Source organism: Anomalospiza imberbis, chromosome 8 (genome assembly GCF_031753505.1).
Source record: "Anomalospiza imberbis isolate Cuckoo-Finch-1a 21T00152 chromosome 8, ASM3175350v1, whole genome shotgun sequence".
NCBI classification, from domain to species: Eukaryota; Metazoa; Chordata; class Aves; order Passeriformes; family Viduidae; genus Anomalospiza; species Anomalospiza imberbis.
Window position 1 is genome coordinate 4,334,269 of NC_089688.1, and position 27,253 is coordinate 4,361,521.

Sequence of the window (27,253 nt, forward strand, 5' to 3'; positions counted from 1 at the left end):
TTTATGGCTTTTCCCAGCACAAGGAGCTGAATGGGCAGCAGCAGAGCATTGGCAGCAGGTCAGGGAGGGATCCTGGCCCTGTGGGCAGCCCTGGAGGCACCTCTGGAGTGCTGTGTCCAGGAGCTGCTGGAGCTGAGCAAGGGCCTGGAGCATCTGGGTGCCCAGGGAAGGCTGAGGGAGCTGGGGCTGCTCAGCCTGGAGAGGAGCCCCAGCTGAGAGGGGCCCTCAGCCCTGTGTCTTGGACACTTCCAGGCACAGCCACAGCATCTCCGGGCAGCCTGTGCCAGGACCTCCCCACACTCACAGGAAGGAATACCTTCCCAATATCCCATCCATCCCTGCCCTCTGGCACAGGGAAGCCATCCCCCCTTGTGCAGAGTCTCTCTGCATCTCTCCTGTAGCTCCTTCAGGCTCTGCAAGGCCACAATTTGGTCACCCCAAAGCTTCTCCTCTCCAGGTGAACAATCCCAGCTGTCCCAGCCTTTCCTCCCAGCAGAGCTGCTCCATCCCTCTGCTCATCCTGGTGCCTCCCCTGGGCTTTTTCCAGCAGCTCCAGGTCCCTCCTGTGCTGGCCCCAGGGCTGGGGCAGCTCTGCAGGTGGGGTCTCACCTGAGCCCAGGGGCAGAGGAGCAAGGAGCACTGAGTCATCCCTGGAGCCTGGCTTCTGCTGGCAGAATACTGAACATGCCACAAAACAAGTAAGAAAAGAGACTTGCAAAATGTATCTGCACTTCTGTGTTAGAGGGATAACAGGAATGTGAAGGTGTGGATTCAGGATCTCCTGTTGCTTCTGAGCAAATATCATTTCCCATGAACAAAGATGTATCACAACAGCCGTGAACAACAGAAGAGAAGTTTTCATTTCAGTTGTTATCAGAAGGACAAAAAGGGAAAAAACCTTTCACAGCCCTCAAGGGCATCAAAAACCCACTCTGATGACAGATATCTGAGATGCAGTTTATACATCACTTTTCTTCTCAGTTATCCACTGCCAGCCACTCTGGAAAAACCTCTCCGTACACTTGTGGTATGACTTGAAGGAAAAATCACCTCTTTACAACAAAGTGCATTTCCAACCTGAAGAATACAATGAAATTTTGTCCATTAAACTCATCTGAGTGAAAATTAGCCTCGCCAGATTAGTTGGAAAATGGGACATTTAGTGCCACGAGGCTGCACTTTTCTGCATGGGCTGCACTGCACATTTGCAAGTTGCTCCTTGTGCCAAAAAGGTTGGCTTGTCACACACTGAGCAAGCTTTTTTAAGCAGTAATAATATTCCTGAGCTTTCAACAGCCTGGATAAATCTTAAATTAGATCTTCAGCAGAAGAGGATTTATCAGAGCTGGTATTTCAGCAAGGCTCTGCCTTTCCTTGGGAAGGAAACTAAACCCACACCTGAATTAGGGGCATAAATGGCCTTCAAGAGATTTATACTCACATTTGCTTGAACAATGACGAAATAACGAGTCTTTTCTTCATAATTTAGTCTTTCCCTCAGAACTACTGCTCCTGACAAAGTGAGAGGAATATCAAAGGTCCTGTTGGAAGTCTGCAAAGGAGAAAACAACACAATAACATTGAACATGCCTCAAAGTTAAGATGTGTTGTACCTGGCCCACAACAGGATGATCCTTTGGCTGATATTCTAAGGCTGCATCTGCTCTTCAGATCAGAGATTATAAAACTTTCTATGTTTTCTCCCCACCCAATTTCCTCCTGAAACCCCCCCCCCCAGTAATGAATCTGTAGAGAACAGAATTCTCCTGGATTTTTTACCTGTTAGTACTTCAACCACAAAAGTGTGATTATAATATTTATACAATTATAATTTATAATAATTTATAACAATATTATAATTATAATAATGATACAATAATATAATAATAATTATAATAATACAGTAATTTATAATAATATTTATAATATTTGCTTCTTTCCCCTTTGCCATCCTGAATTTGCAGTGGTGTGTTCAGAACAGGTGCTCAAGCGGTAGAGATAAGGAATCCACATCATTGTACTTATCTGCTCTTTATTCTGCCTTTCATGAGGGCAATGAAGTGCTAAACAAGCAGAGAACATCAACATTTAGGTGCCAGCTCATGCATTTGTTCCTATCCGAGGAAATTCACATTTCAGGGTAAATGCAGATGTTAAATCAGGTGAAATTCAATTTGTTCCATGTATTTGCTTCCACAGACTCAGGTGACAAAGCTGGGGCAACAACTGGCAGGAGGGCACAAATTTCTGACCTGAGATCCAATTGGAATTTCATTATCAAATTAATCTAATTTAAAAAACCCCCATCTTTCTATGGTTCAATCTCTCGGTGTTGGAGATATTTAATATTTAAGTATTTTGAACAGGCAACAGCAGTACAAGATTCCAAACACCGTAGAGGCACACAGGAATATTGTTTCTTTACATCACATAGCAAGGCCTTTTTCCTTTAAGAGCCTAAATAGCTGCTAAAATTGAAGGGTTTTTTCAGCAAATAAATGAGAATGAGTGTTAAATTTCCATGTTGCATGGAGAATCCATAGTGGGCAGGAAAAAGGGATTGGGAAGTGCATCCCAGACTGATAAATAACTGGAGATAATCTTAGTTTGGCACTCATCTTTTAGGATAAAATATTTCTAGTTCCCACCAAGGCAGGGGGGAAATCAACAAGGGGATTTATACTGAGGCAAAACAGAAATCATGAAATCCCAGAATGATTTGGGTTGGAAATGATTTAGGTTAAAGCCCATCCATTTCCACCCCTGCCATGGGCAGGGACACCTTCCACTATCCCAGGTTCCTCCAAACCCTGTCCAACCTGGCTTTGGACACTTCCAGGGATGAGATAGACACAACTTCTCCAGGCATTATTGAAAGTGAAATGATCCAGCTGCTGACAGTGAGGCAATGAGAGGGAAGGTAAATTCATCTGGTTACAGAGCTCATGGGTGGAGAGGATACTCAACATGAAGGAAAACATTTCTTCATGTCCAACAGCAACCTCTTGTTCATTTGCTACTTCATGTTATAGAAACAATATAAATATAATTATAAATATAAATATAATTATAGGGAAAAAGCCCGAATGGCTGTACCTTGTCATTAGGATTGTACTGGATGACATATTCTATCTGGCCATTGGGACCATCATCAATGTCAATAGCACCATTGTTTCCAGAAAATCCTGTGAAGATGGTTGTTCCAACTGGAGTTAACTGCAAGAACAGCAAGAGATCCCCATTAAAAACTTGAGGTTTTAAAGTTAATTTTAACCTTATTTTTCCCCCTGGCTCTGGTCTCTAATGCATCAAAACAGAACTTCATCTTCTTCAAAAAAAGACAAAAATGAGAAAAACACTCTTTAAACCTGAAAGAACCCGTGAAATAAATATAGATTAAACCAAATAAAAGCTCCTTTTTCAGACTCAGGAAGGAAAACAAGGACGAGCTGTGAATGTAAACAGAACTTATTTGACAGCATCTTCATAGCAACGTGAACAGAGCCAGATTAATATTGTTACATGCAAACACAAACACCCATAGAGCTTCATGGCTTTGAGCAAACACAGGAGTGATGCTGTTGCTCCAATATTGTGTTGGCAGCAATTGAATACCCATTAAATGATGTTTTGAAAATGAATCAATTTATAGTTATCATTGCGCAGATAAATAGCACGAAATCAAGGCCCATTGAGAGCAAAGACAGAAGATTTCTTGGGACTCATCGTTTCTGAATTTGAATATTCAGGAAACTTTGCAAGTAATCAACCTGAAAGTGAAGAACAAGTGAATACACACTTGTGGATTCAGCACAACCCTTGCTCCCTGGTTCTCTCATCACACTCAGATTTGTTGCCCTTAAATTCACAGAGTCCCACTGGCCCCTCTTCCTTCCTCCAGAGCTTACACAAAGCTGCTGCACATATTTAAACCTAGAGGGCCTAAAAAGGTTTGAAATGTTGGAAGAAGAGCAGGAGGCAAAGGACAGAATCATTGCAGCATTTGGTGCAGATGTGGATGTTATTTCACATTCCTGTGTTCACAATAAAGCAAAGACTTAACTCCCCATTTCCTCCTGCACTCATAGTTCCTGTTTTATTTATAAAGCTACTAATTAAGGGTGTAATGGTTGGCAGAGTTCTCTGGGAAACATTTTCAGGGCTGAGAATACTGATTCTTTGAAATAAAACCCACCATTTTGAAGCCTTTTTATGGTGAAACAAGTGGGACCTAATTTATGATACTACCACTGTACACACTTACACCACAACTCTTAATGCTCATGTTTGCTACTAACTTGGTTTATTTACTCCTGGAACAGGCAGCAGAAGTGTCACACGTGGGTGTAGGAAGTTGACTGTGCCCTAATGGGTTGAGATGTATGGGGGAGAAGGGGACAGGAGACCAAAGTAATCTGAAAACCAGCTCGGTAAAGTTCCCGGATGGTTTGCAGGGGGTTTTCCCACCACTGGGGATGGGCTGCTCTGTGACATCCACCCAGGTACCCCTTGCTGCCTCCTCAGTAGCTCAGGAGAGGAAAATCCCATGTTCTTGAGGGAAAAGAGGGAGACCAGGCACCCACTGCCTGGGTGGCCTCTGTCCTGCACTACCAGACAGGACAGAGGCTGTGGGGAACACTGATTAAACATCCTGCCAGCAAAAAATACACCTGGATGGGGACAGATGGACATAAACCAGGACTATGCCGTAACCCAGCCCTCTAGCCCAGGCCCAACATCACTCCTTATCTCCCAGCTCCTTATCACCATTTTCTCCTCACTCCTTGCTGCCACATGGCATTTTCCCCTCTTAATGCTTTTTTCTCCTCTCTTAACCTCCTTTTCCGTTCTCTTAACCCCTTTCCCCCTCTCTTAACCCCCTTTTCCCTCTCATAACCCCCTTTTCCTGTCTCTTAACCTCCTTTTCTCCGCTCTTAACCCATTTTTCTCTCTCTTAACCCCCTTTTCCCCCCTCTAAACCTCATTTTCCCTCTCAACCTCCTTTTCCCCTCTCTTAACCTCCTTTCCCCCTCTCTTAACCCCCTTTCCTGTCTCTTAAGCCCCTTCTCCCTTCTCTTAACCCCCTTTTCCCCTCTCTTAACCCCCTTTTCCCCTCTCTTAACTCCCCTTTCCCTTCCCTTAACCCAGTTTTCCTGAGGCCCCATGGGGCTGGCTGAGGGCTGGGATGTGCCCAGTGCTGGAGCCTGTGGATCCCTCAGCCCAGGGCAGCTCCCACCTCTCCTCACAGAGACTCCTCAGGCCCTGCCTGGGCACTGACACCCTGGAACTCAAAATAAGAGAGTTTAACCAGTTAATCCCGGTTTAAACAATGGTCCTGTTAGTGGAGAGAACCAGGCACGGTGCTGGCTGGTCATGGGTGGCATGTGATGGAAATCTCCCAGGTTTCTGCTGGCCAAACAGGACAATGTCCTGGTGCTCCCAGATGGATCTGAGAGGAGAACGTGTTTGATGTCTCTCTCTGGAGACATCAAACACGTAGAATGCCAGACTGGTTGGGTTGGAAGAGACATTAAAGATCATCTAATCTCAATCTCTTCCATGGGCAGGGACACCTTCCACTGTCCCAGGCTGCTCCAAACCCTGTCCAACCTGGCCCTGGGCACTGCCAGGATCCAGGGGCAGCCACAGCTGCTCTGGGCACCCTGTGCCAGGGCTTGCCCACCCTCCCAGGGAACAATTCCTGATTCCCAATATCCCATCCATCCCTGCCTCTGGCACTGGGAAGCCATTCCCTCTGTCCTGTCTCTTCATCCCCAGTCCCTCTCCAGCTTTACTGGAGCCCCTTTAGGCTCTGAAAGGGGCTCTGAGGTCCCCCTGGAGCCTTCTCTTCTCCAGGTGAACAGTACCCTCAGCTCTCCCAGCCCCTCCATGGCCTCCTCTGGACTCATTCCAACAGATCCACACCTTTCTTGTGTTGAGGATCCCAACACTGGACACTGTACTGTAGATGGTGTCCCATGTTAAAAAAAAACAAAAAACAAAAAACCCCAAAAACAAACAAACAAACAAACAAAAAAACCCCAAACCCATATATTTAACACTAATAAATATTGTAAAAATGCTGTCACATCCAAGCAGCCCAGGAGATGACAGACACCCTGGAGCTGCTGGCACAGCTCCCACCAGCCCATTCTGACAGTGTGCACATAAATAGTGGCCAACATAAAAAGGCTCCAGCACCATAAAGCACGTTAATAAGTGATAACGAAGGCGACAGTTGCAAAGATGACACATCAGTAAACACCAGAACTCCAATTCCATGCTCTAACAGTAAAAGTCAAAAGCTAAATTCTTGCATTTGATGTATTACACGCAGAATAACCGACTGCAGATGTGCAGACCTTCAGGACACACACGTTTCCATTTTATCTACGTTTCCATTTTATCTAAGTTTTCTTTCATGCAACACAAATTATACTAGAAAAGAACACTGGAAAAAAAATCCTCTCCACTCGTTCATGAGTGGAGCTCCAGCAGCGTTTGGACAGTGCTCTCAGGGTGCACAGGGTGGGATTGCTGGGGTGCCTGTACAGGGCCAGGGGGTGGAGTGGATGATCCTGGTGGGTCCCTCCCAGCTCAGGATATTCCATGATTCTGTGACTTCCAGCCTGCTCAAGATCTCACATTAGAGATTCCTGCAGCCTTTAGAAAAATTCAGATGAGCTCTTTAACTCAATATCTCAAATCCACTTCCAGTCATGTGGGTGAGGCCCTCAGCACACCAAGCCTCAGAAACTTTTTACACAGAGATCTCAGCATTGTGCTGATTTTTATTATGATATTTTCCATTAGTCGGCCATAACACATTTTCCCACAATTTGAGGGATTTCTGAGACTGCTGTCAATTCCTTGTTGGAACAACAAGGAGGAACTCAGATCCCCTAAAAAAATAAAACTTTAGCCTGGAGAAAAGGAGGCTCAGGGGGCCCTTTTGGCTCTGCACAACTCCTGACAGGAGGGAATAGCCAGAGGGGGTCGGGCTCTGCTGCCAGGGAACAGGGACAGGCCAAGGGGAAACGGCCTCAAGCTGTGCCAGGGGAGGCTCAGGTTGGATATTGGGAAAAAATCCTTCACTAAAGAGTGGAATTTTGTTTCTCCATAGGAACCTTTGGTCTGTCCTAGGGAAAGGGCCGGAAGTAGTGCATCAAAGGGTTTAACCATGCTGAGCATTTTACCTTATGAAAACAGAACTTTAGAGATTGCAAAGAAACAATTCCAGGATTGTCAGCAACAGCCTGAGGATAATCATCTCCGTGGGAACTCAATCCAGTGGAAAAGAATCATGATGACATGAAACAAGGAAGATTCCAAAAGGAATGCAATTAAACAAATAGAGAGGAGATGCACACAATAAATCTTCTCCCGCAGTCTAAGCTGTAATACTTAAAAACTTCCTTCAGCGTGATTAATGGCTATTAGAAGTCGAGATGCAGACAGAAACATTCAACTCTTCCATAAAACATTTGGAAAATGAATTTCCCTATTATTGCCTATTTACAAAGTTAAAAATGAATAATTTTTCAGAGTGGCCCCAAAGAGCAGAGCAAAGCCAGATTTACAGTTAATCATTCTGAGCTAACGCTCTTTTGATGATGTCTACCTGCAGAGATTAATTATTTCGATGCCACAGGAAAAAAGACAGGAATAATTACACCACAAGAAATGAAAATTCAGTACAAGTTCTGATTCTCAACATCCAAAACCCAAAGTTTTGAGATGACTGAAGTTCAAGAAAGGCACTTGTTTTGCAAAGGATTCCTACCTCTGCTAAATTAAAGGAGAAAAAAAAGCTCCAAACTAAATAAACAAACCAACCCCAAATTTTTGGGTTACAAGCAGTTCTAAGGTTACATGCATTTAATAAATCCTGACTTCAACAGTGTTCTAGGGACTCCACCTGTACTTCCAAATAGAACCTGCTATTAAACACTCCTGACTTGCCCTGTAGGACTTAGGACAGTGAAAAACTAAGAGCAAAGAAAGTCAGTTTTATAAAACCCAGGCAATGTAAAATTGGAGCTGTATTTAGCTCAGATAAAAATGATCAGATAAGTTGTGTTGAACACAAAACACAGACACCACCACTGGGCCTCAGCAGTACAAGATTTTACTTCCTAATCCCTGTATCAGGCTTCATAAATTTAAACCCCTTGTGGCAATGCCATATATTTGCCTGTGGAATATTAACTGAGCTGCATAATTCTTCTGAATTTTAACTTAGCTGCAGAACTAGGGTTTAATATGGTAATAACTCAAATCTTCAAGTCACCAATACGGTCAAATTTAGCCCCAGGCTAATGTCACTGTCAGGAGTTCTTCCTAACTGAATAACAATGGGATATTTTCATATAAATAAAAATATGACACGCAAAACCCAAGGGAATAACTTTGCAGAGGATTTCTCATTATCATAAAAATGGTGACATCAACTTTCCTTTGTTTTTACTTCCATGTGGAGATTCCTAATGCTTTGGAGAGCAGTTGGAGTTGGCTGAGATACTTGGACTTGTAAAAGCACCAGGAAGGGAAAAAGAAAACTGGCTCCAAAATGGTGGGAAAAGAGAAAATCTGTTTTCAACTAAGACTTTAAAGAAATCAATTTTATTTGCAACTTAATGTGGATCTCAGTACTGCCATTCCCAGCTAAGTCACCTCATCCAACATTCCAGCCTCCATCAACACTGACAAGGACAAGCCCAGCTCCATGTGACAAGTCCATCATTCTAACAGAAGAATTAAAATCTTGACAAAAAAAGTATTCCTCAATAAACAGGTAATGAAGATTTTGATTCTTAGCTGCAAAAGCCACATTCAAACCACTCACATGAATTTCTCTGCACATTTTTAATTTGGGATCACCTTTACCCAAAGGACTTCTATAGGTACAAGTGTGGGAATGATGGAAGGAAACACTTAAATCCCTAAAGATTGCTTGAGAATAGGCAGACTATTCCACAGACACTCTTTATGTCTTGAGATGTGTCAGGGTTCTGAGGGTCCAAATGAAGATATTTGAAGCAGCAGAGTGAGGAATTATGGCACAGGACAAAACATGCTGGAAAAAAAGGCTACAAGACACCTGGAGTAAGGAAGGAAAGGAGGGACTATCATGTCCATGACCACGGGCAACTGGGAAAGACAAAATTGGTCTGGAGCTGCTCCACACAGAATTTCACAGGTAATTCAATAGGGAAGCACCACTGCATCTTTCCCAATCCTTGTGCTTTTCCTTGAGCATCTGCCAGGGCACTGGCAAAGCAAACCCCCTGGATTAGGGGAGCTTTTAGTCTAACTCAGGACAGAGTGATTCCAATCAAGTATAGAAATCAAGACTCCGTCTGGTATAAAACTAAACAGATACTACTCTACCACATCCGTCTCATTCTAAGCCTTCTGGAAAAATCCAGGCTTAATTATAAACCATGTCTTTTTCTGTTCAAATGGAAACCACGTGTGAAACCAGGATTTACGGTGCTATTTACAATTACCCTCAGCTTCTCTGACAAACTCATCTTAATATGTTGGGGACAGTTCAAATATAAAGACAAGTAACTTGACATAAAAAACATTCAATTTCTCCAAAATACAATAAAATCTACTCCTTCTTTGAGTTGTTTTATGTTCCTATGTAAACGAAATTTCTGCACTTTTTGGTTTACAAGCAACCAGAAAACAGAAGCAAAAATTAACCACAAACCTTTTGTCCCAGTGCATTCCTGTTGCTAAACTCACCAGAGGCAGCACCAATTATGAGCGGAATAAATGAGCACTAAAACATTTAATCACTCATTAAAACCTTTGAGAGAGTTTGAGATGTTTTGTGAATTATTTTTTTGTTAATTAATTAATGAGAGCATGAACTCACTGGGTGCTGCTCAAGGGCACAGTGGTGCCATGTCAGATGTTATCCATGGAACAGAGATAAAATGAAAAGAAGAAATTAATTAAATCAGGGTGCAGCTGGTGGAAAGAGCAACAGTGCATTTTGCCCAGCAATAATTCCAATTAATGCTCGGTGTCCTCAGAACGTTGCTCAATTTTTGAACACAAATAATTGGGAATGGTGCATTTTGCACTCTGCCTTTTGGACTTCTCCCTAATTATGGAAAATCCTTGTTTTCTTAGCATACCCATACTCCCTGTCTTTGGTTTCACTGCAAAAATGTCTTTGGTTTCTGGGCCCTGCAGCACAACCCACACAGGCATTTCAGACTTGTGTTGATGTTGCCTTTACTCAGGACCAGAAATGTTCCTGCACTGGGTCTGTAGAAACAGAAATTCCATGGCCATGTGAAAGCCAGTGTGAAAACCATGGACAAACCCATGGAGGACTTTCCCACTGCTCCCACATTCCGATGGGAAGTCACATGTGCAGCTGGAGTGCCAAAAAGGTGTCTGAAGGGAAACGCTTTTTAATTTAAAACCAGGAAGTTTGAAAAACCTTCTTTATCCTTATTTCAGTTGCAGGTCCAACATAATGTGTGGATTTGGGGGATTTTTTTACCCACAATTTTGGGTTAATTAGGCCTCAACTCATCAATGTCCCACCCTTTTCCCAGGGCACATGTGTGGTCATGGAGACCAGAGACAACACAAGGACATGTTGAAAAGTTGAATCTCCCGAACACAACAAAATAGGAAATTTCTTAAAATCAAGTCTATTAAAATCAAAGCAGTCATGATCTTTCACAGACCCCCACCCCACAAACCAAACCCCACCAGGCTGCATATTTAATATAATTTATTTTCTAAATGTAATTCTACTTCTTTCAGTCTTTATCTGCACAAAACTGACCCATCTTTCCATTTTCCACATAATTTCAGGCCACGTAATTTCCATTACTTCATGTAAGTCCCTGTTTCAACTCTTTACTAAAGCCCTGACATGCCAACCCTGAAAACAGATTTTTTGTACTGCTTATTGGCAGATTATTCAAACCCTAACAGAATGAAAAACATCACTGGAAAATGAAATGAAGTTGTAGCAGCTCAAGAAGAAAATATTTTTTTTCCTTCAAATGACACAATGGTCCAATCCACAGCTCTCTATTCCAAAAAAACATAACATAATCACTAATATAAAATAAAATCATCCATTTCACAGGCATCATTTAATACAGAGCATCATCAATAAACCACATCTGAACTTTCCCAAGCCTCAACATTGTTAATAAACCTTTTTAAACTGTTTTTTTACTTTATTTTCTTCATGCATAGGTTTGCTGTTAAATGTGCTTTAATTTAAACAGAAAACAACACTTCATTCATGAAGACACTGCTGTAAATTTGGGTGTCTTCTGCAACATTCCTGGTGAAAACTGTGCTGGTCTTTTTATTCCTTAAGGAAAAGCAGGATAAGATGCTAAAATCTGAAGCCTACCAAAGCAATGAGCGTTTCTGGAGTGGCACAACAGAAAACAACAGTATTTTTTTGGTTTTCAAGGAAGAGGCAGTGAAAGCTGGGATTTAACAGTGACCCCACCCAAAGGAGGAGGAGGAAAGCCAGGCAGCTCTGACCTCATTGACGGCCACGTAGTAGTGCTGCTGCTGGAACTGCGGGGAGTTGTCGTTGCGGTCGCGCACCACGATGCGCACCTCGTGGTTGATGATGGTGCCCACCTTCTTGTTCACACACTGCACCTGCACCACGATGGACTGGATGGACACGGGCGGCTGCAAGGGGAAAGAGGTTGTGGTAAAGGGACCTGGAAAATACCACCTCTTTGAGCCTTTGGTTTATTGTTATTGGAATTCAGCGGATCCCAGAAGGGCTTGGGTGGGAAGGGACCTGCAAGATCATCTCGTTCCACCCGTACACCCGTATCCCAGGCTGCTCCAGGCCCTGGCCAGCCTGGCCTTGGATACTTCCAGGGATCCTGGGGCAGCCACAGCTGCTCTGGGCACCTCTGGGCCCTGTGCCAGGGCCTGCCCACCTTCCCACCTTCCCAAAATCCCATCCATCCCTGCCCTCTGGCAGTGGGAAGCCATCCCCTGTGTCCTGTCCCTCCATCCCTTGTCCCCAGTCCCTCTCCAGCTCTCCTGGAGCCCCTTTAGGCACTGCAAGGGCTCTGAGCTCTCCCTGGAACCTTGTCCTCTCCAGGTGAGCACCCCCAGCTCTCCCAGCCTGGCTCCAGAACAGATGAGCTCCAGCCCTCAGAACAGCTCCGTGGTCTCTTCTGGACACTCCCCAAAGTCTTTCTTATTTCTTTCTTGTCTTGAATTGAAAGGTCAAGTCTGAAATGAATCACATTTGCTACCACTTACATTTGCAAATAATTCAGAAACAACTTTCAGTGTGGACAATCCTGTTTTTCTCATTGCAGTGAACACAGCAATGCTCTAAAACTCTCAAATTGATGAATGGACAAAGAAATTTAGGCTGGAATGGCTTTTACTACTCATTTTAGTAAGATCTAAGAATTTTTAGGCTGCCTTTAATAAGCTGCAGTCACTAAATGTATCTGGATTAATTAGCCAAGCCCAATAATAATATAATTATTTGAAATGACAGATATTTGATAAATATTTGATATTCTGAATTTTCAAAAATATGTAAAATAAACAACGGCAGAATGGCAAAATTTGTTTATGAAACTAGGGACAAATCATCCCAGCAGCTTTCAGCAGCTCCCTGCACCTTCAGTTCTGATTTATCACTGGTCATTCTTCTTAAAGTTTTGGAAGAAAAGTGTGGAATTTTCTTTTTATCTGATTTTATTTGGAAAACACACTGTCATTCTTAGTAACAATCAATGGAATCCAGGAAGATTTGCTGTCAAGAAAGGCAAGAAATAAAAAAAGGACAGGATCAGGCTGACAGAATCAGCAGGGAGAGAAAAATGGGAAGGGTATCCAAGTATATGGAATGCAATAATTTGTGAATCAGAGACTCCAATTTTTGCTCTGTAATAAAAAAGCTGCATCTAAATGTTCAACTTAATAAAACTCCCAGTTTCATTGGAAAACTTTAGTTTCATTGGAAACTTTACTGCAAAGTTTCAAATGGATTTGAGTGGAAGAATGGGAAAAACAGGTTGGGGTTTTTGTCAACAAAAAGAGACCCTCCCACACTGCATGGTTCTGTGCTGCTAGGGTAGCACAGCCCTGGTTCTGAAGGCTGCAAATGTCCTTTAGGAGAATCCATTAGGTTGGAAAATACTTCCAAGACCATGGAGTCCAGCTGTTGACCCAGCACTAACCCTTGTCCCCCAAAGAGCCATATTAATAAAGCCCATGACCACATTTCATATTTTCACCCAGCCCCTGGGGGTTTTGAGGGTTGCTCTCCTTTTCTTTGGGTTTTGAGTGACTGCACTACCCCGAGACCATGCCAGAGAGACACAGGGGCATCACAGCCAAAATCTGAACCACCTTAAAGCCCAGGTTTCCTTCTCATAGTCCACCAAATTTAAGTGGTCAGAGATTAATGATTTGACACAGTATTAGAGGTAAGAAGTGTTCCAGTTCATAGTAAAAAATGAGGAATTAATACCTTAAATACCAATGAAAACACATTACTACCTGAATTTAATTAAGAAATGTACACACTTCACTTGTTTTCAGGAGACTTGAGTCTACTTCTGGCAAAGAACATCCCTGTAAGGTGTCTGGGAACTCACAATAACAGGAACTGGTTTAGACTGTGACTAATATTGAAAGTCAAATAACTGATGAGGTTCTTTGGGTAAAGCATTGACTTTGATTCACATTAAAGTGACAGAAAAGTGCTAATAAATGGCCTTGAAAAGAAGAATTAGCACTGATCCATCAGGGATTTTGGTTCCTGACACCCTATGGATGGGTGTGGGATGGTAAGAATGGACCCCAAATTTCCTAGAGTGGTTCTCCAGCCTTGCCTTCCATTCCAGGCTCTCATTTTTTGCTCTGGCTTAAAATTAAACTTGAGAGGCCAAGGCTGCTCCGGCAGCTGCTGTTTGGCTCTTGAAGAAGTGCCAACTCTTTCCCAGAAAGTCTTCTGCCACCATGACCACTCTGCCACACTTTGTGCGTTGCATAGGCAAACAGTTTGTGAATTAAAACAAAATTAAGAACAGCTGAATTCAATTAGTGCCTTTCACTAGCAAATGGAAATGAGGAGAAATTTGCATGTTGTTTTTAGTACTTATGAATTTATCTCAAAACACATGGAGAAGACAAATTAATCAATCAAGCTAATACAAAACAAACTTCCCTGCACTCCAAGGAGAACTCCTGAGTTTTACAGCATATTGATTAAAGCACTTGCAAGTCAATTTTACTTTCAGGTTCTGTTGCAAGGCTGCAAGACTGTGAGGAAAGGTCTTTATTTTTAGAGTGCTTTCTCCTCAATGAAATTAGACTAGATGAGAACACTTCTATTTATTTTGTGCTTTTCATCTTTCTTTTTATAAAAATCAAACTTACCCTGAAAATATTTCCTTAACACCAACAGGAACAAGCACAGCAAATATGTTTTAGGCTGCCTTAAAAAAAGAATGTAAACCATTACGTTCTCAATGGAACATGTCAGGCTTTGTGAGTGAATTGTGGCAGCCATGACTCGTCACTTCTCACAGCTCATAATTCAGTGTACACAGGGAAAGCAGGCTGCTAATAAATGTCACAGGGCACAGGGTGAGCAGCACTTCTTCTAGTCAGCAAACCAGAATAAAAATTTAATTCAACAAGCGAGTCAAGTTTGGTCAGATATAAAACTCTAACAATCTGGTTTTTGTTTGGCCCTCGTTGTTGTGTTTGTCCACAATAACATTTGCACGTAAGGTCAGGTTCTTGTGTGCTCCCAATAAATCCTAAAAGAAGGATCAGATTAACTTTGTTCACATCCATCTGGGGACAAGACTGATGCAGGAATTACATTCTAGCAGGACTTGTGTGTATGGTTAATTAGAGATGAATGTCTTTGCGGAGGAGAAAACCAACCCCAAACTTACATCTCTGTCCAGCACCCGGCCGGTGCTGTTCAGGTACAAGGTCTGCTTGATGGGGTCCAGGATCACCCAGTAATCCACGTTGTCCTTCAGGGAGAGCTCGATGGTGGGGTCAGGCCCTCCTGCTGTCCCTTTGATCAGCATGTTGTCAACCAGGATAGTGCCTGCAATGACATTGAACAGCCCAGGGAGGAATTTATAGGGAATCCACATTCTTACATATTTCTGCAAGCACTGCGACACTGAAAATGCTGTTTTCTACCTCAGCTTTGTGGTGTTTTATGTTTTGAGTGATGTTTAAAGAGTCTGAACCTTATTATCTGTAATAAAAAACTGCCTCTGCCACGGCAGCTGTATCAGACAATGCCAGAAGAAGCACTTGCAATGCACAATGATTTAAATTGACAATGAGACCTGTCACATCCAGCTATCTACTTAACAAGATGAGCTTTTCCTTCATTGAGCAATCATCTCCCAATCTCACCTCGAACAAATGAAAGCACGGAAATAACAACCAAACTCGGAATAAATTTTCTACAGCGAGAGCGACACATCAAGGTGATGATGGGGAGAAAAAAGCACAGTTACATAAAGCTCTCCAGGAAAAAAGAGGGTTTGTACCTGGAGTTGCTCTGCAGCAGAAACTGAATTGCAGCACAAGGATGTGAAGACTACAGCCACAAGACAAAGGTGGTACTGAGAGGAGCAGCCAGGTCTCAGTGTGGGTCTTTTCATGGAATCACAGGATCCCAGAAAGTTTGGGTTGGGAGGGATCCTAAAGATCCAAAATTCCACCCCTGCCATGGGCAGGGACACCTTCCACTAGCCCAGGCTGCTCCAAGCCCCATTTAACCTGGCCTTGGGCACTTCCAGGGATCCAGGGGCAGCCACAGCTGCTCTGGACACCCTGTGCCAGGGTGTCACCACCCCCACAGCAAATTCCTTAAATGTAACCTAAATTTTCCTTCTGTCAGTCTGAAACCATTCCCCCTTGTCCTGTCACTCCAGTTCCTGTTGCAGGGTCCCTCTCCAGCTCCCCTGTGTCCCTTCAGGCTCTGGAAGGAGCTGTGAGGTCTCCACACACCCTTCCCTTCTCCAGGCTGAGCAGCCCCAGCTCTCCCAGCCTGGCTCCACAGGGAAGATGCTCCAGACCCCTCAGCATCTCCATGGCTTCCTCTGGACCTGCTCCAGCAGTTCCATGCCCTCTTCTGCAGAACAGTGCATAGAATTCCAGGTGGGGTCTCACCTTGTCCCATCCTGCCAGTTAAGGCTCCCTTTCAGCTTTCAGCTCACTGCCCTCACAATGGACAAAATTTCCTGTGGAAAACACTCCCAGCTCACTTTCCAAACGTCAAGCATTACAAACCACCCTGAATGTTGCCCTCCGGTGCCTCGGTTTTGCACACACAGCATTTATAACCACTCCTCTGAAATGCCATTTCTCTGCAAAATTAACACTCCCCAGTTTGCTTCACACCAAAACATTAAAAGGAATTATTTTTGTGGAAGTTCACCCACAGTTATGAAGAAAATCTGTGAATGTCAGTAGCTGCAGAACATTTACATTAGGTTAAAATATTTACCATGTAACATCCTGTTATTAAAAGCCCAATTTATTCCAAAGTGTAGCATGAAGTTTCTTTACACCTTCACTTTATAGCAGCAACTCTCCATAAAAATACTGATCCAAGAGGGCCTGATGCTTTCTTGCTAAAACAGTAAAATAATCACTGATCTTAACCCCGGAAAACTGGTTTGCTGTCTTGTGGGGGAAAACACCACAGTAAGGTATTTTCAATCATTTATTTTGGAACTACTTTTTTTTTTCTGACACAATAGAGATGACAGGAAGAAAATTGCCAAATATTTGGGAATAAAACTGCAAATTTTGCACCAAAGACTGGTTTCAAGTTCAAGGAGGAGCAGCTTTTTAGCCACATGAGAAACATTGTTTTTACCCAGGCATTTTATGGCTCTTGGCACAATTTCCAGTTCAGTAACATCTGTACAGCTCTACTCTACCAGGAGGTTGGCCTGACACATTTTGGGAGACAAGCACTGGTTTTAACATAAAGAGGATTTCACCAGGAAAACCCAGCTCATTTCCAACCCTGTGACACTGACAAGTGTTTATGTCTACTCAACAAGTCCTGTCAAATCTATCAAATCCACCAGTTCGTGCACTGCCCTCGTTAGTGTGCCTCAATGATGATGCAAAGAAGGGTTGGCAATACAAATTCACTTATAAAAATATCTAAGCAACTTAAAATCTCTGATGATGAATTTCACAGTCTGCAGTCAACCACCATCACTTCACTGAACTCACTGCCTTGATTCTGCATCTTGTTGGACTCTGCTCTGCTTCACTCTCTGCTTGGTTTCACAAACCACTTTTGTTTGCTTTGGTTTGATCCAGGGATTCTTTTCTTCTTAAAAATGGGCTGGTTTTTCCTCAGATATTCATGAGGCACTGATACTCTCTCTCTGAGAGACAGCAGTTTGCAAATCAGCCTTTTAATAGCCATCCTTAAAGTTTTATTTTTCTAGGTTATGAAGGCTCTGATATTTCAGAGGCCCTTTCCTTTCCCCTTTAGATATCTCTAAGGTTTTCCTTACATCCCGCCTAAAATTCCAGGGAGGAAACTTCCTAATGATAATTCTGATGTGTCTGCATCATCAGTTTTTCCATAAATGCCAGCACTAAAGCAAACCAGTCCGGTGGTATTTGTAATTCACTGATAAAATGGGTTTACAGAAAATCTGCCTTGAAATTTTCCGCACAAGAAAAACTCAAACAATCACAGAATCCCAGGATCTGAAGCTGGAAAATCCCTCCCAGCCCATGGAGTCCCAGCTGTGCCCAGTGCCCACCTTGTGCCCAGCCCAGAGCACTGAGTGCCACCTCCAGCCCTCCCTTGGACACCTCCAGGGATGGGCACTCCAAAGCTCCCTGGGCAGCCCCTGCCAAGGCCTGAGCACCCTTTCCATGCAGAAATTCCTGCTGCTGTCCAAGCTGAGCCTCCCCTGGCACAGCTCGAGGCCGTTTCCCCGTCCTGTCCCTGTTCCCTGGCAGCAGAGCCCGACCCCCCCTGGCTGTCCCCTCCTGTCAGGAGTTGTGCAGAGCCACAAGGTCCCCCTGAGCCTCCTTTTCTCCAGGCTGAGCCTCTTCCCAGCTCCCTCAGCTGCTCCTGGGGCTCCAGCCCCTTCCCCAGCTCCGTTCCCTTCCCTGGACATGCTCCAGCCCCTCCATGTCCTTCCTGGTGTGGGGACCCAGAACTGGAGACAGCCCTGGAAGTCCCTCAGCAGAGCCAGTCCAGGGGACAGGTCCTGCCCTGGGCCTGCCCTTCAGCCCTTTGTGCACAAGCCACTGGAAAGGACACCCAGGACTATCATTAGGGTTATTTTTCCTGGCTAATTAGAAAAAAAAAAAGGAAAAAAAAACAAAAAAAAAAAAAAGATGGAAAATTTTGATTGCCCATCACCACAAGCAGATTTTAAGAACAGCTTTCCATCTTTCATGGAGACCACACAATCTGGCTGCTTTTCCCTGATTGATGACTGAGGCACCTTGTGGAATGACCATACAGATTTCCAAGGGATTAGTACAGGAAAAGCTCCAAGGAAACAAAGTCAAGGAAGCTGTTTGCTAAAAAAGCAACAAAACCAGCCAGAACCCAACAGGCTGGACAAGAGAGGAAAGATGTTTTATTGCCAGAGGGAACATAATTTTTCTGAGCTTGTTGCAATTATTCAAAAATATCTGCAAAACAGAACAACAAAATGAAAAACTATCAAGTGCTGTAAGTATTTTAACAATTGTTTTACACTAGACTATTTCCCTGAGAGGAATTCAGGAGCTGAAAATCTTCATTAGGCTGAAATAAAAGGGAAGGTTTTGATTTTACAGCCCAATCTCAGGTGAACATTCTGTGGGAAGGGCATCAGACTCAGGTGCAAAAAGCCATGAAATGTGGGATCTGGTTATGCTCTGCTAAATACAGGAGCCTGGCAGTGCTCAGTGAGGAGTCACTTCCTGAATGACTTTGACACATCCTGGGATTATTTTAGTTAAATGCTTTGGCAGACCCCTTTTTTAAAGTGTGAGGGAATTATCACTGGTCTGGGAATAAACATTATTGAATCATGAAGTGGTTTGGGCTGGAAGGCACCAATGAAATTGAAAAGTCTCTGAACATCAAGCAAGGCTTTTCTCTGCATTCAGATCTATTTTTGCAACACAGGAATGTACTTATGGGATTGGGCTGTGGCCTGCAAAGTCTTTAAATGTCCAGCAATACTCTGCATTCCAAGTGGAAAAGCAAAATGAATCTGCAGGAGATGGGAGAACTGAGGTTCCCCCTCCAGGGGATCATTTTCTACATTTCAGTCTTCAAAAACATCTCCTTCTGGGAATATTTTCTATTTTCCTTAACATTTCCAAACTCTTTTGAACGTGTTCTAACTCTGAATGACACAGAAGGTAAATGCAGCTCCTCTCTCTCAAAACCTGTTTACACTAACTGCTACTCAAAATCCAAGCTCTACAAAGGATTGCTTTTAGGATGAAAAAATTGCATCCTGCTTCATAATTGAAATAAAAAGCATCTATTGCATCTATTGCATATGCAAATACCTGCCCAAGATGAGCCCAAAGACCCACCTAACCTGGTGTCCTGGATGCTCAGGACAGATCCAGATCTGAAATGGAATTCCAGCTCCCTCTTCCACAAGCTCCTTGGCTCCAGAATAACCTTGTCCATGCTCTTACTGGCTTTGCAGGTGAAAAAAAAAAAAAGTTTGAGGTATTTGCAAACCACATGGGCTCTTCTTCAAGAGGTTTTAAAAGCTCACACACTGAGAAGGCAGCAACATTAACCCTGCTCATCTGCCCAGGAGGCTGGTGATAAAGCCTTACAGACCTCTTGGTACAACAAGGTGCAACAGATGACAAAAACTAAGTGGATAAAAATTGATCAGTTGGAAGATGCTCAATATTGGTATCGATTGGTTGAGTTCCTGGAAACCCCACAAGCGTAAAATATCCCCTGAAATAAAATTCTGAAAAAGGGTTTCTCTTTTGGCTTTTAGTTTAGCCAATGGGACCAGAAACAGATTGATAAGGTTGACATCATATTGTCCATTACCTAGACAAAACCTGCTGGTTCTTGATAAAAAACATTCCCAGGTTGGTGCTCTCATACCAGACATAAAAATGGCCATGAACAAAACTGGTACTTTATAAAGCACCCCATACACAACGAAAAGGCTCTCAATTGAAAAAAAAAAGAAAAAAATACACAGGCTAAAATTTCTGGGAGCATTTGAAGAAGAAAATATTCCTCTTTTACCAGACAGCACAGGAGTAATAAAAATGCACATGCCAAAGTCAGTGGTGAGATAAAACCTCTCCAGGCTATTCCAGCCTTCCCTTTGTTTCGTGCCTCCCTTCTCAGAAGACTTTGGCAACTTTGAAGGTGATTTAGAATTTTTAGGACACAACAACAACAGAAAGATTCTGAATAAACAGGCTCAACACAACCACTCTGAGTCAGGCTTTCCAGCAAGGGAGTTTCAGGAAATTATGGAAACTTCCTCCAGTGCCACAGCCTTTGGTCAAAGGAGTTTGACTACCCAGAGGGTGCTGGGGCACTGAACAAGCTGCCCAGGGAATGGGCATGGCACCAAGGCTGCCAGAGCTCCAGGAGCATTTGGACAACACTCAGGGTGGGATTGTTGGGGTGTCCGGAGCAGGGCCTAGTGTGAGACTGGATGATCCTTGTGGGAATCTTCCAAATCAGGGGATTCCATGAGTCTATAAGCACATTAGCACCAGGAAGCTTCCTGTGAATGTTTCCTGTATCTAGACAAACTCCTTTGTGGGAAATAAAAAACCAACATCGTCCCTAAATGATCCCAGAGAATGATCCCAGGAGTCACCTCTGCATTCCATCAAGGTCAGGCAATGAGGGAAAATGCTTTGAGAATGACTTAAGTCCAAGTGAAGAAGAAAAATGCTGCTGTGCAGTAAAACCAGGAGCAAACCCAGGTTTGTGTCCTCACCTCAAAGCAATGCAAATGAACACCCAAACTGGTCAGAGACTGGAAAGGGCTCAGAGCTGGATCCAAGCACTGGGATAAGAGCCAAACATCCAGCTCCTCATGAAAATCCAGGAAAAACCATGAGACTCTATAAAGAGAGGACCTTCAGCACAGGTGTCTTCAGACACCAGACAAAACCTCCTGAGGAAAACATCTTCTCCTTGGATCCAGCTGAATGGACAGATGGGTCTTTATTCTATGGCACTGATATTTTGAGACAGAGAAGAAAACTCAGCAAGTTTCACTTCCATCCACATGGAATCATTAAGATTGGAAAAGAGCACTGAGATCAAGTCCAGCCATCAACCAATATATTATGGAACACTGAGGAGAGAAACACACAGAGATGAGGGAGAACCAGTACAGGGAAACCTTGGAGCACAGAGGAGCTTGGGATCATGAAACTTTACACAATTCCACCTTATGGGATTACATTCCCAAAGCAAGGGATGGTTCTTGCCACAGCACTCAGTTCTGCAACCACTCTTTACCCAGAGAGTTTTCCCACTCCTGAGAGTAGGCTCCTTACACCTTCCCCTGATGAAAACTCCAGAATTTATTTTGCTACTCTGGGGAAAAAATATGTATATTAAAAAAGTTTGTGCATATTCCCAGGCAGGGCTGAGCTCCTGGGAACACAAATCCTCTGATTATGTACATTGATTATGGAGTTTGGTACCTGCAACTAGAATGATTTGCACTTAAAAGGAGCCATGCTCCCAGGGATATCCAAGTTTTCCCATTTGAATATACTATCACAAACCCAATCTTAGTTCTATTTCAGACCTGATTTATTTTATTGAGACTATGTTAATAAATGTTGCATTTATTCTTTGTCTGCTCAATAGGTCCCAAGCCAAAGCAAACCAAATTTTATCCAGTTTATTTTTGTTCACTTAACTCAAATCTGCTCAACTCAAAAGCCCAAGCACTTTCCTTTAAATATATGTTAATATTTGCTAACTTTGGGATTTCTTTTCTTAAACTTTTCCTCAAATTCATAGGTTGAATGCACCGAAACCATTGTTCCAGCCTGTCCTACTGAGTCCAAATGGGGCAGATTTAAACCAGAAACTGCAACCTGCAAAATGTACAACAATGGGACAGAAATTCACACCCAGAGGTCAAAAACCAGAGCTCCCAAAAATACTGCTGCTGAAAACTGGAATGAACTCAGTGCCCACTGCAGTGATTTATTTTGGAGGCAACTGCAGACCGTGTGTGATATCACTGGTGTTTGCAGTCCTTCCATTCCTTCCCGAAATCCCTGATGGATAACTTTCCAATAGCGCTGGTTTTAAGTCTCTGGGAATATTCCCTGTCAGGTTTGACAAATGTGTAGCAGCACAAACTGGTTTTCATCAGAGACCTGCCTCCTTTGGTGTGTTAGTTGTTGTTGGGAAGACAAGGCCAGGCTCTGGGTACATACACACCCCAAAAACAGGGAGCAGCCCGAGCTGACACTGGTGTTGATGTCATCTCCAACCACCTCAAATGCCAAATGTGACACAAAAATCCCCCAAGGTGAGCCCATGGCTGCTGAGCTCTGCAACAAGGTGACCAGGGAAGGGCTGCAGGCTTATAGGGTCCTCCTGCCAAATGGGAGAACCTACGAATCCCCAGAACTCGGTGTAGGAAGAAAGAGAAAGTTGGAGCTATGAGGCTTTCTTGGATCTTTTCCTACACATAAGCCCAGGATTTTGGAAGATGTGTGTGAGACAAAGGGCCTTTGGTGCCTCTTCCTTGATGGTCCTTTACGCACAAGATCCCCATGAACCGGAGCCCCTGGTTGTTCTGTTTCATTCACATTTTCCTGAGAGTGCCACACTTCCATTCTCATTCAACAGAAAATGGAAAAATATCTAATTTTCATTTTGATTCCAGGAATATGGCATCTCTGGAAATACAGTTTTATGCCACTGAGAGATGCCAAGCTTTGCTGGGTTTGTGTCTCAAAAATAGGAACCCATCTTTCAACATTAACCTTAAATCCATCTCTGGGATTGAGGAGTGAGGTGGACTTGTCTCTCAATACAGCATTGATAATGAGGAGGCAGGAATTGTGAGTGAGGCCACTCACTATTTCCTGGGCCAAGGAAATTCTGATGGGAACTTTCATCCAAATGAATGTTTCTGCACAAAACTCACAGAGATGAAGATCCATCACACTTCCCTCACACCCCGCATATCCAGGGAATCCCTTTTGGACGTCCTGGGCACAGTCTGGGGTTGTGTCAGGTCTCAAATAAATACTTAAAACTGGCTTTGTAAATCCTGTTTGCTTTTCAGTTCCTTGAGCCACTTCTCAAACCAACCAACAACGAAGTTTATTTGCTCTCTGTTTAGAAAAGCCTCATTTACACTTTAAACACACAAGGACTTCTAAATAATGAATCAGATCGAGCAGTTTTCAGGAGCACCACGATCAGCACTGGCTGCTGAAGGTGTGAATTAAATGACTTGAATGTTTTCACCTTAATTTGAAGCCATCCTGGGGTCTGTTTGCAAACCATTTGGAGAGGAGCAGCAGGAGCCTGCACTGCTCTGCTCTAACCCTGAATTATTAAAATTATCAGTGCCTGTCTAAACATTGCTCATGGGTGTGCATAATTTTTCTTAATATTTCCTTGACATTTTCTGTGCACCACATGAAGCTGTTTTCGCCTTATAAAGGAGGCTAAAGAAGGACAATTTACTGATGCTTTTCCATCCTCTTTATCTGTTCACACAGTTTTTCCTGCAGGAAAGCATCCCTGGGAAAAAAAATTAGCATTGCCAGCAGACCTGGATTTTCCTGGTGCACCCCAGAGGCAGAGCCATTAAAACTTATTTTCCAAACGTGTGCCCCAATGTGTTTAGTCCGAGGCTGGCTCCAGCCTCCCAGTTGTTTCCAGCTGTTGGAAAGGTGCACACACTGTGACCTGAGGCTCTGAAAAAGGGAATGAAAAGGGGAGTGTGGGGGAAATGTAGGGATGGATCCCCAGTGATCATAGAATCCTGGAATCACAAAAGGGCCTGGGTTTGAAGAAAACATCTTTAAAGTTAATCTTCTTTTAGTCCTGCAATGGGCAGGGACACCTTCCACCATCCCAGGTGGCTCAAAGCCCTGTCCAACCTGTCCTTGGGCACTGCCAGGGATCCAGGGGCAGCCACAGCTCCTCTGGGCACCCTGTGCCAGGGCCTGCCCACCCTCCCAGGGAATAATTCCTTCCCAATATCCCATCCAGCCCTGCCCTCTGGCAGTGGGAAGCCATTCCCCATTGTCCTGGCACTCCAGGCTCTTGGAAATTGTCTCTCTCCTTGTTTTCTGTTGGTTTCTTCAGGCCCTGCAAGGCCACAATTTGGTCCCCCCAAAGCTTCTCCTCTCCAGGTGAACAATCCCAGCTGTCCCAGCCTTTCCTCCCAGCAGAGCTGCTCCATCCCTCTGCTCATCCTAGTGCCACCCCTGGATCCATCAAACAGAAAAAATTATCACAGACCGAAATTTCCATCTTCAACTAAATTTGGATACAAGTCTTGTTAAGCAATAGTTCAACCTTACAATATTCCTGCTGTGAGATCCCTCCTATTTTTGCCCAGAAGGCCAAAGGTATCTTTGAGGTGAGGAGAGGGGCACTACAGAGGAAAAGCACACTGGATTTTATAATAGATTGAAGAACATGCACAATTTCTTATCTCTTTTGCCTTCTATGAGAACAGGGAAGCATCCTCATTCACAGGAGAGAGCAAATCCTTTCTTTCCTGAAAATTGCTTTATCACACAACTAAAAAGCGTAAAAAAGGCCTTTGTTACCCATTAATTCTACAGCACCCTTTGTAACCTACAGCTGTGCATCAGCCTCTGGTCACACTGCTGTCAAGGAGTCAGAATTCCAAACAACTGACAAGAGAGTGGCTGAGTGAGGATCATACCAGGTTTAGGAGCAGAATCCCAGATTAGGAGATATTGGGACCAAACAGAGGAATGGGTAACAGTGGCCAGAACTGGTACAAACATCAGTCTGACATCCTTCATTCCAATTTTCCCCCCATTCCACAAGGTGGGGCAGATTTACTGTCAATAGTGCAGCTCCTGGCTGTGTTTGCAGACATCCCAATAGAAACATCGGAAAACTAGGAATATTTGGCACTACATCCTACCTGGAAGAATTTTATTTTCCATTAAGAAAAGCTTTTCCTAAGCAGTTTTGTTGCCTTTGCAATCAAGCACTGACTTCTTCTCTACACTTTCCTGTCTCTGGAAGTGTTCAAGAACAGGTTGGGACAACCTGGTCCAGTGGAAGCTGTCCATGCCCATGTCAGGGGGTGGAACAAGGATGAGCTTTAAGATGCCTTCCAACCCAAACCACTCCATTATTATGTGATTCCTCCTAACTCAAATCCCAAGTCCCTAATGCCGCTGAAATGCTATCATCAAAAACCAATTCTAAGCAGCAGTTTTGCAGTTATCAGGGGAAAAAGCAAACCTGTAAAAGCCACACTGTTCCCCAGAGCCAGTCAATTATTTCACCTTTCCCTGACCTGGCTGTCAGGGAGGCAGGAAGGACATAACCAGCTTCAAAGTGTTACCTGAGGATCAGGCTTTTAAACTTTTCATCACCTGACTTGCAAACTGTGATTGATTTTATTTTTCCCTTCAGCCAGACCTGCTCCTTTTCCACAGGGGAATCACCCTCACCAAAAGCTTTTTGAACACCTCTCAGCATAAAGAAAAAGCTGAGAAAAAAAACAACAAAAAAGCCAGAAAAACCAAACATTTGGAGGAGGTTGCTAAGAACTGACAGTGTTTCACTACACCTGTGATCTGAAAGCTCTTCTAAAAACTAAAATCTGAATTAGAAAGAATATTAGATGTGATTAACTAAATTTGTGCTGTTCTATTGCCTTGTGGAAATGAAAATGGACATGGAAGTGAGTGGCAGTCTGTTTTCCCAGGTAACAAAGTGCAGGGTGGAAAGAAATGGCCTCAGGTTGCACCAGGGGAGATTTAGATTGGATATAAGGGAAAATTCATACACAGAAAGGGTTCTCAAGCACTGCAATGGGCTGCCCAGGGAAGTGGTGAATTCCCCATCCCTGGAAGCATTCAAAAAACATGAGGACCTTGAGTTAGTGGTGAACGTGGTGGTGCTGGGGTGATGCCTTAATGAATTAATAACCAGCTTCTCTGGGCACCCTGTGCCAGGGCCTGCCCACCCTCCCAGGGAACAATTCCTAATTCCCAATATCCCATCCATCCCTGTCCTCTGGCAGTGGAAAGTCATTCCCTGTGTCCTGGCACTCCATCCCTTGTCCAAAGTCCCTCTCCAGCTCTCTTGGAGAGGGAAGTACATTTAATATGACTTTTCCACAAAAAAACCCACAAAAGAAGAGACAAGAAAAAGAGAAATAACAATTCTTTAACGTAGAATCAACCTGAGAGTGACACAGAAAACTGGGTCTAACTGGCAACTATTATGTCTCCTAAATGTTTTGTTCTGCATTCTATTGAGTTATAAACTTTCACGGGGACACCCCACAGCCTCTCTGGACAATGTGCTCAGGGCTGGGCTCTGCCCAGGGAAGAAGTTGTGCCTCCTGTGCAGGGGGAATTGCTGGGCTCAGGCCCTGCCCGTGGCTCTGGTGCCATTGCTGGCCCCGGAGCAGAGCCTGGGCCCTGCTCTGCCCCTCCCTGCACACAGGGACAGCCAGGCCTGAGGGCCCCTCTCAGCTGGGGCTCCTCTCCAGGCTGAGCAGCCCCAGCTCCCTCAGCCTTCCCTGGGCACCCAGATGCTCCAGGCCCTTGCTCAGCTCCAGCAGCTCCTGGACACAGCACTCCAGAGGTGCCTCCAGGGCTGCCCACAGGGCCAGGATCACTTCCTTCTGAACCATAAAATCGAAAGCATCTACATTTTTGGACAAACTTCCTACACAAACATAGCACCATTCGAAACAAGACCTTCCAATAGAAGACCAAAAGAATGTCAGGAACTGAATGAAGTTTTCAGGTGCTCTCTCAAGCCCAAGGCTTTTATCTTTACACTGAGCAATTCCATCAAGACACTGTAAACAGCAGATTATTTGTGCTGTTGATTCTTTCTCTCAGTACTTCCCAGGCTGTGTCTTTACTGAACACAACCTGTACTCCCTTGCTTTCTGCAGGAATAGTAAACAGCAGAGTGTGTAAGCAGATTTCAGAGTTAATTGTAAATAGGAACATGGAGCCT

At 43.8% G+C, this 27,253-nt stretch overlaps 1 protein-coding gene across 25 annotated transcripts in view; it reads right to left on the minus strand.

Annotated features, from left to right (window-relative positions):
* The window catches only part of PCDH15 (protocadherin related 15), a 626,487-nt gene that overhangs the window by 185,269 nt on the left and 413,965 nt on the right, over positions 1-27,253 (minus strand). For 24 of the 25 annotated variants that reach the window (XM_068197049.1, XM_068197046.1, XM_068197047.1 and 21 more), the window contains 4 exons: positions 14,952-15,112; positions 11,539-11,694; positions 3,097-3,216; positions 1,442-1,552 (listed from right to left, as the gene is read on the minus strand). The exons of the other annotated variant lie outside the window; for it this stretch is intronic. In XM_068197049.1, the coding sequence (XP_068053150.1) occupies positions 1,442-1,552; positions 3,097-3,216; positions 11,539-11,694; positions 14,952-15,112 (548 nt within the window). The remainder of the gene's footprint in view (positions 1-1,441; positions 1,553-3,096; positions 3,217-11,538; positions 11,695-14,951; positions 15,113-27,253) is intronic. 25 annotated transcript variants of the gene reach the window in all.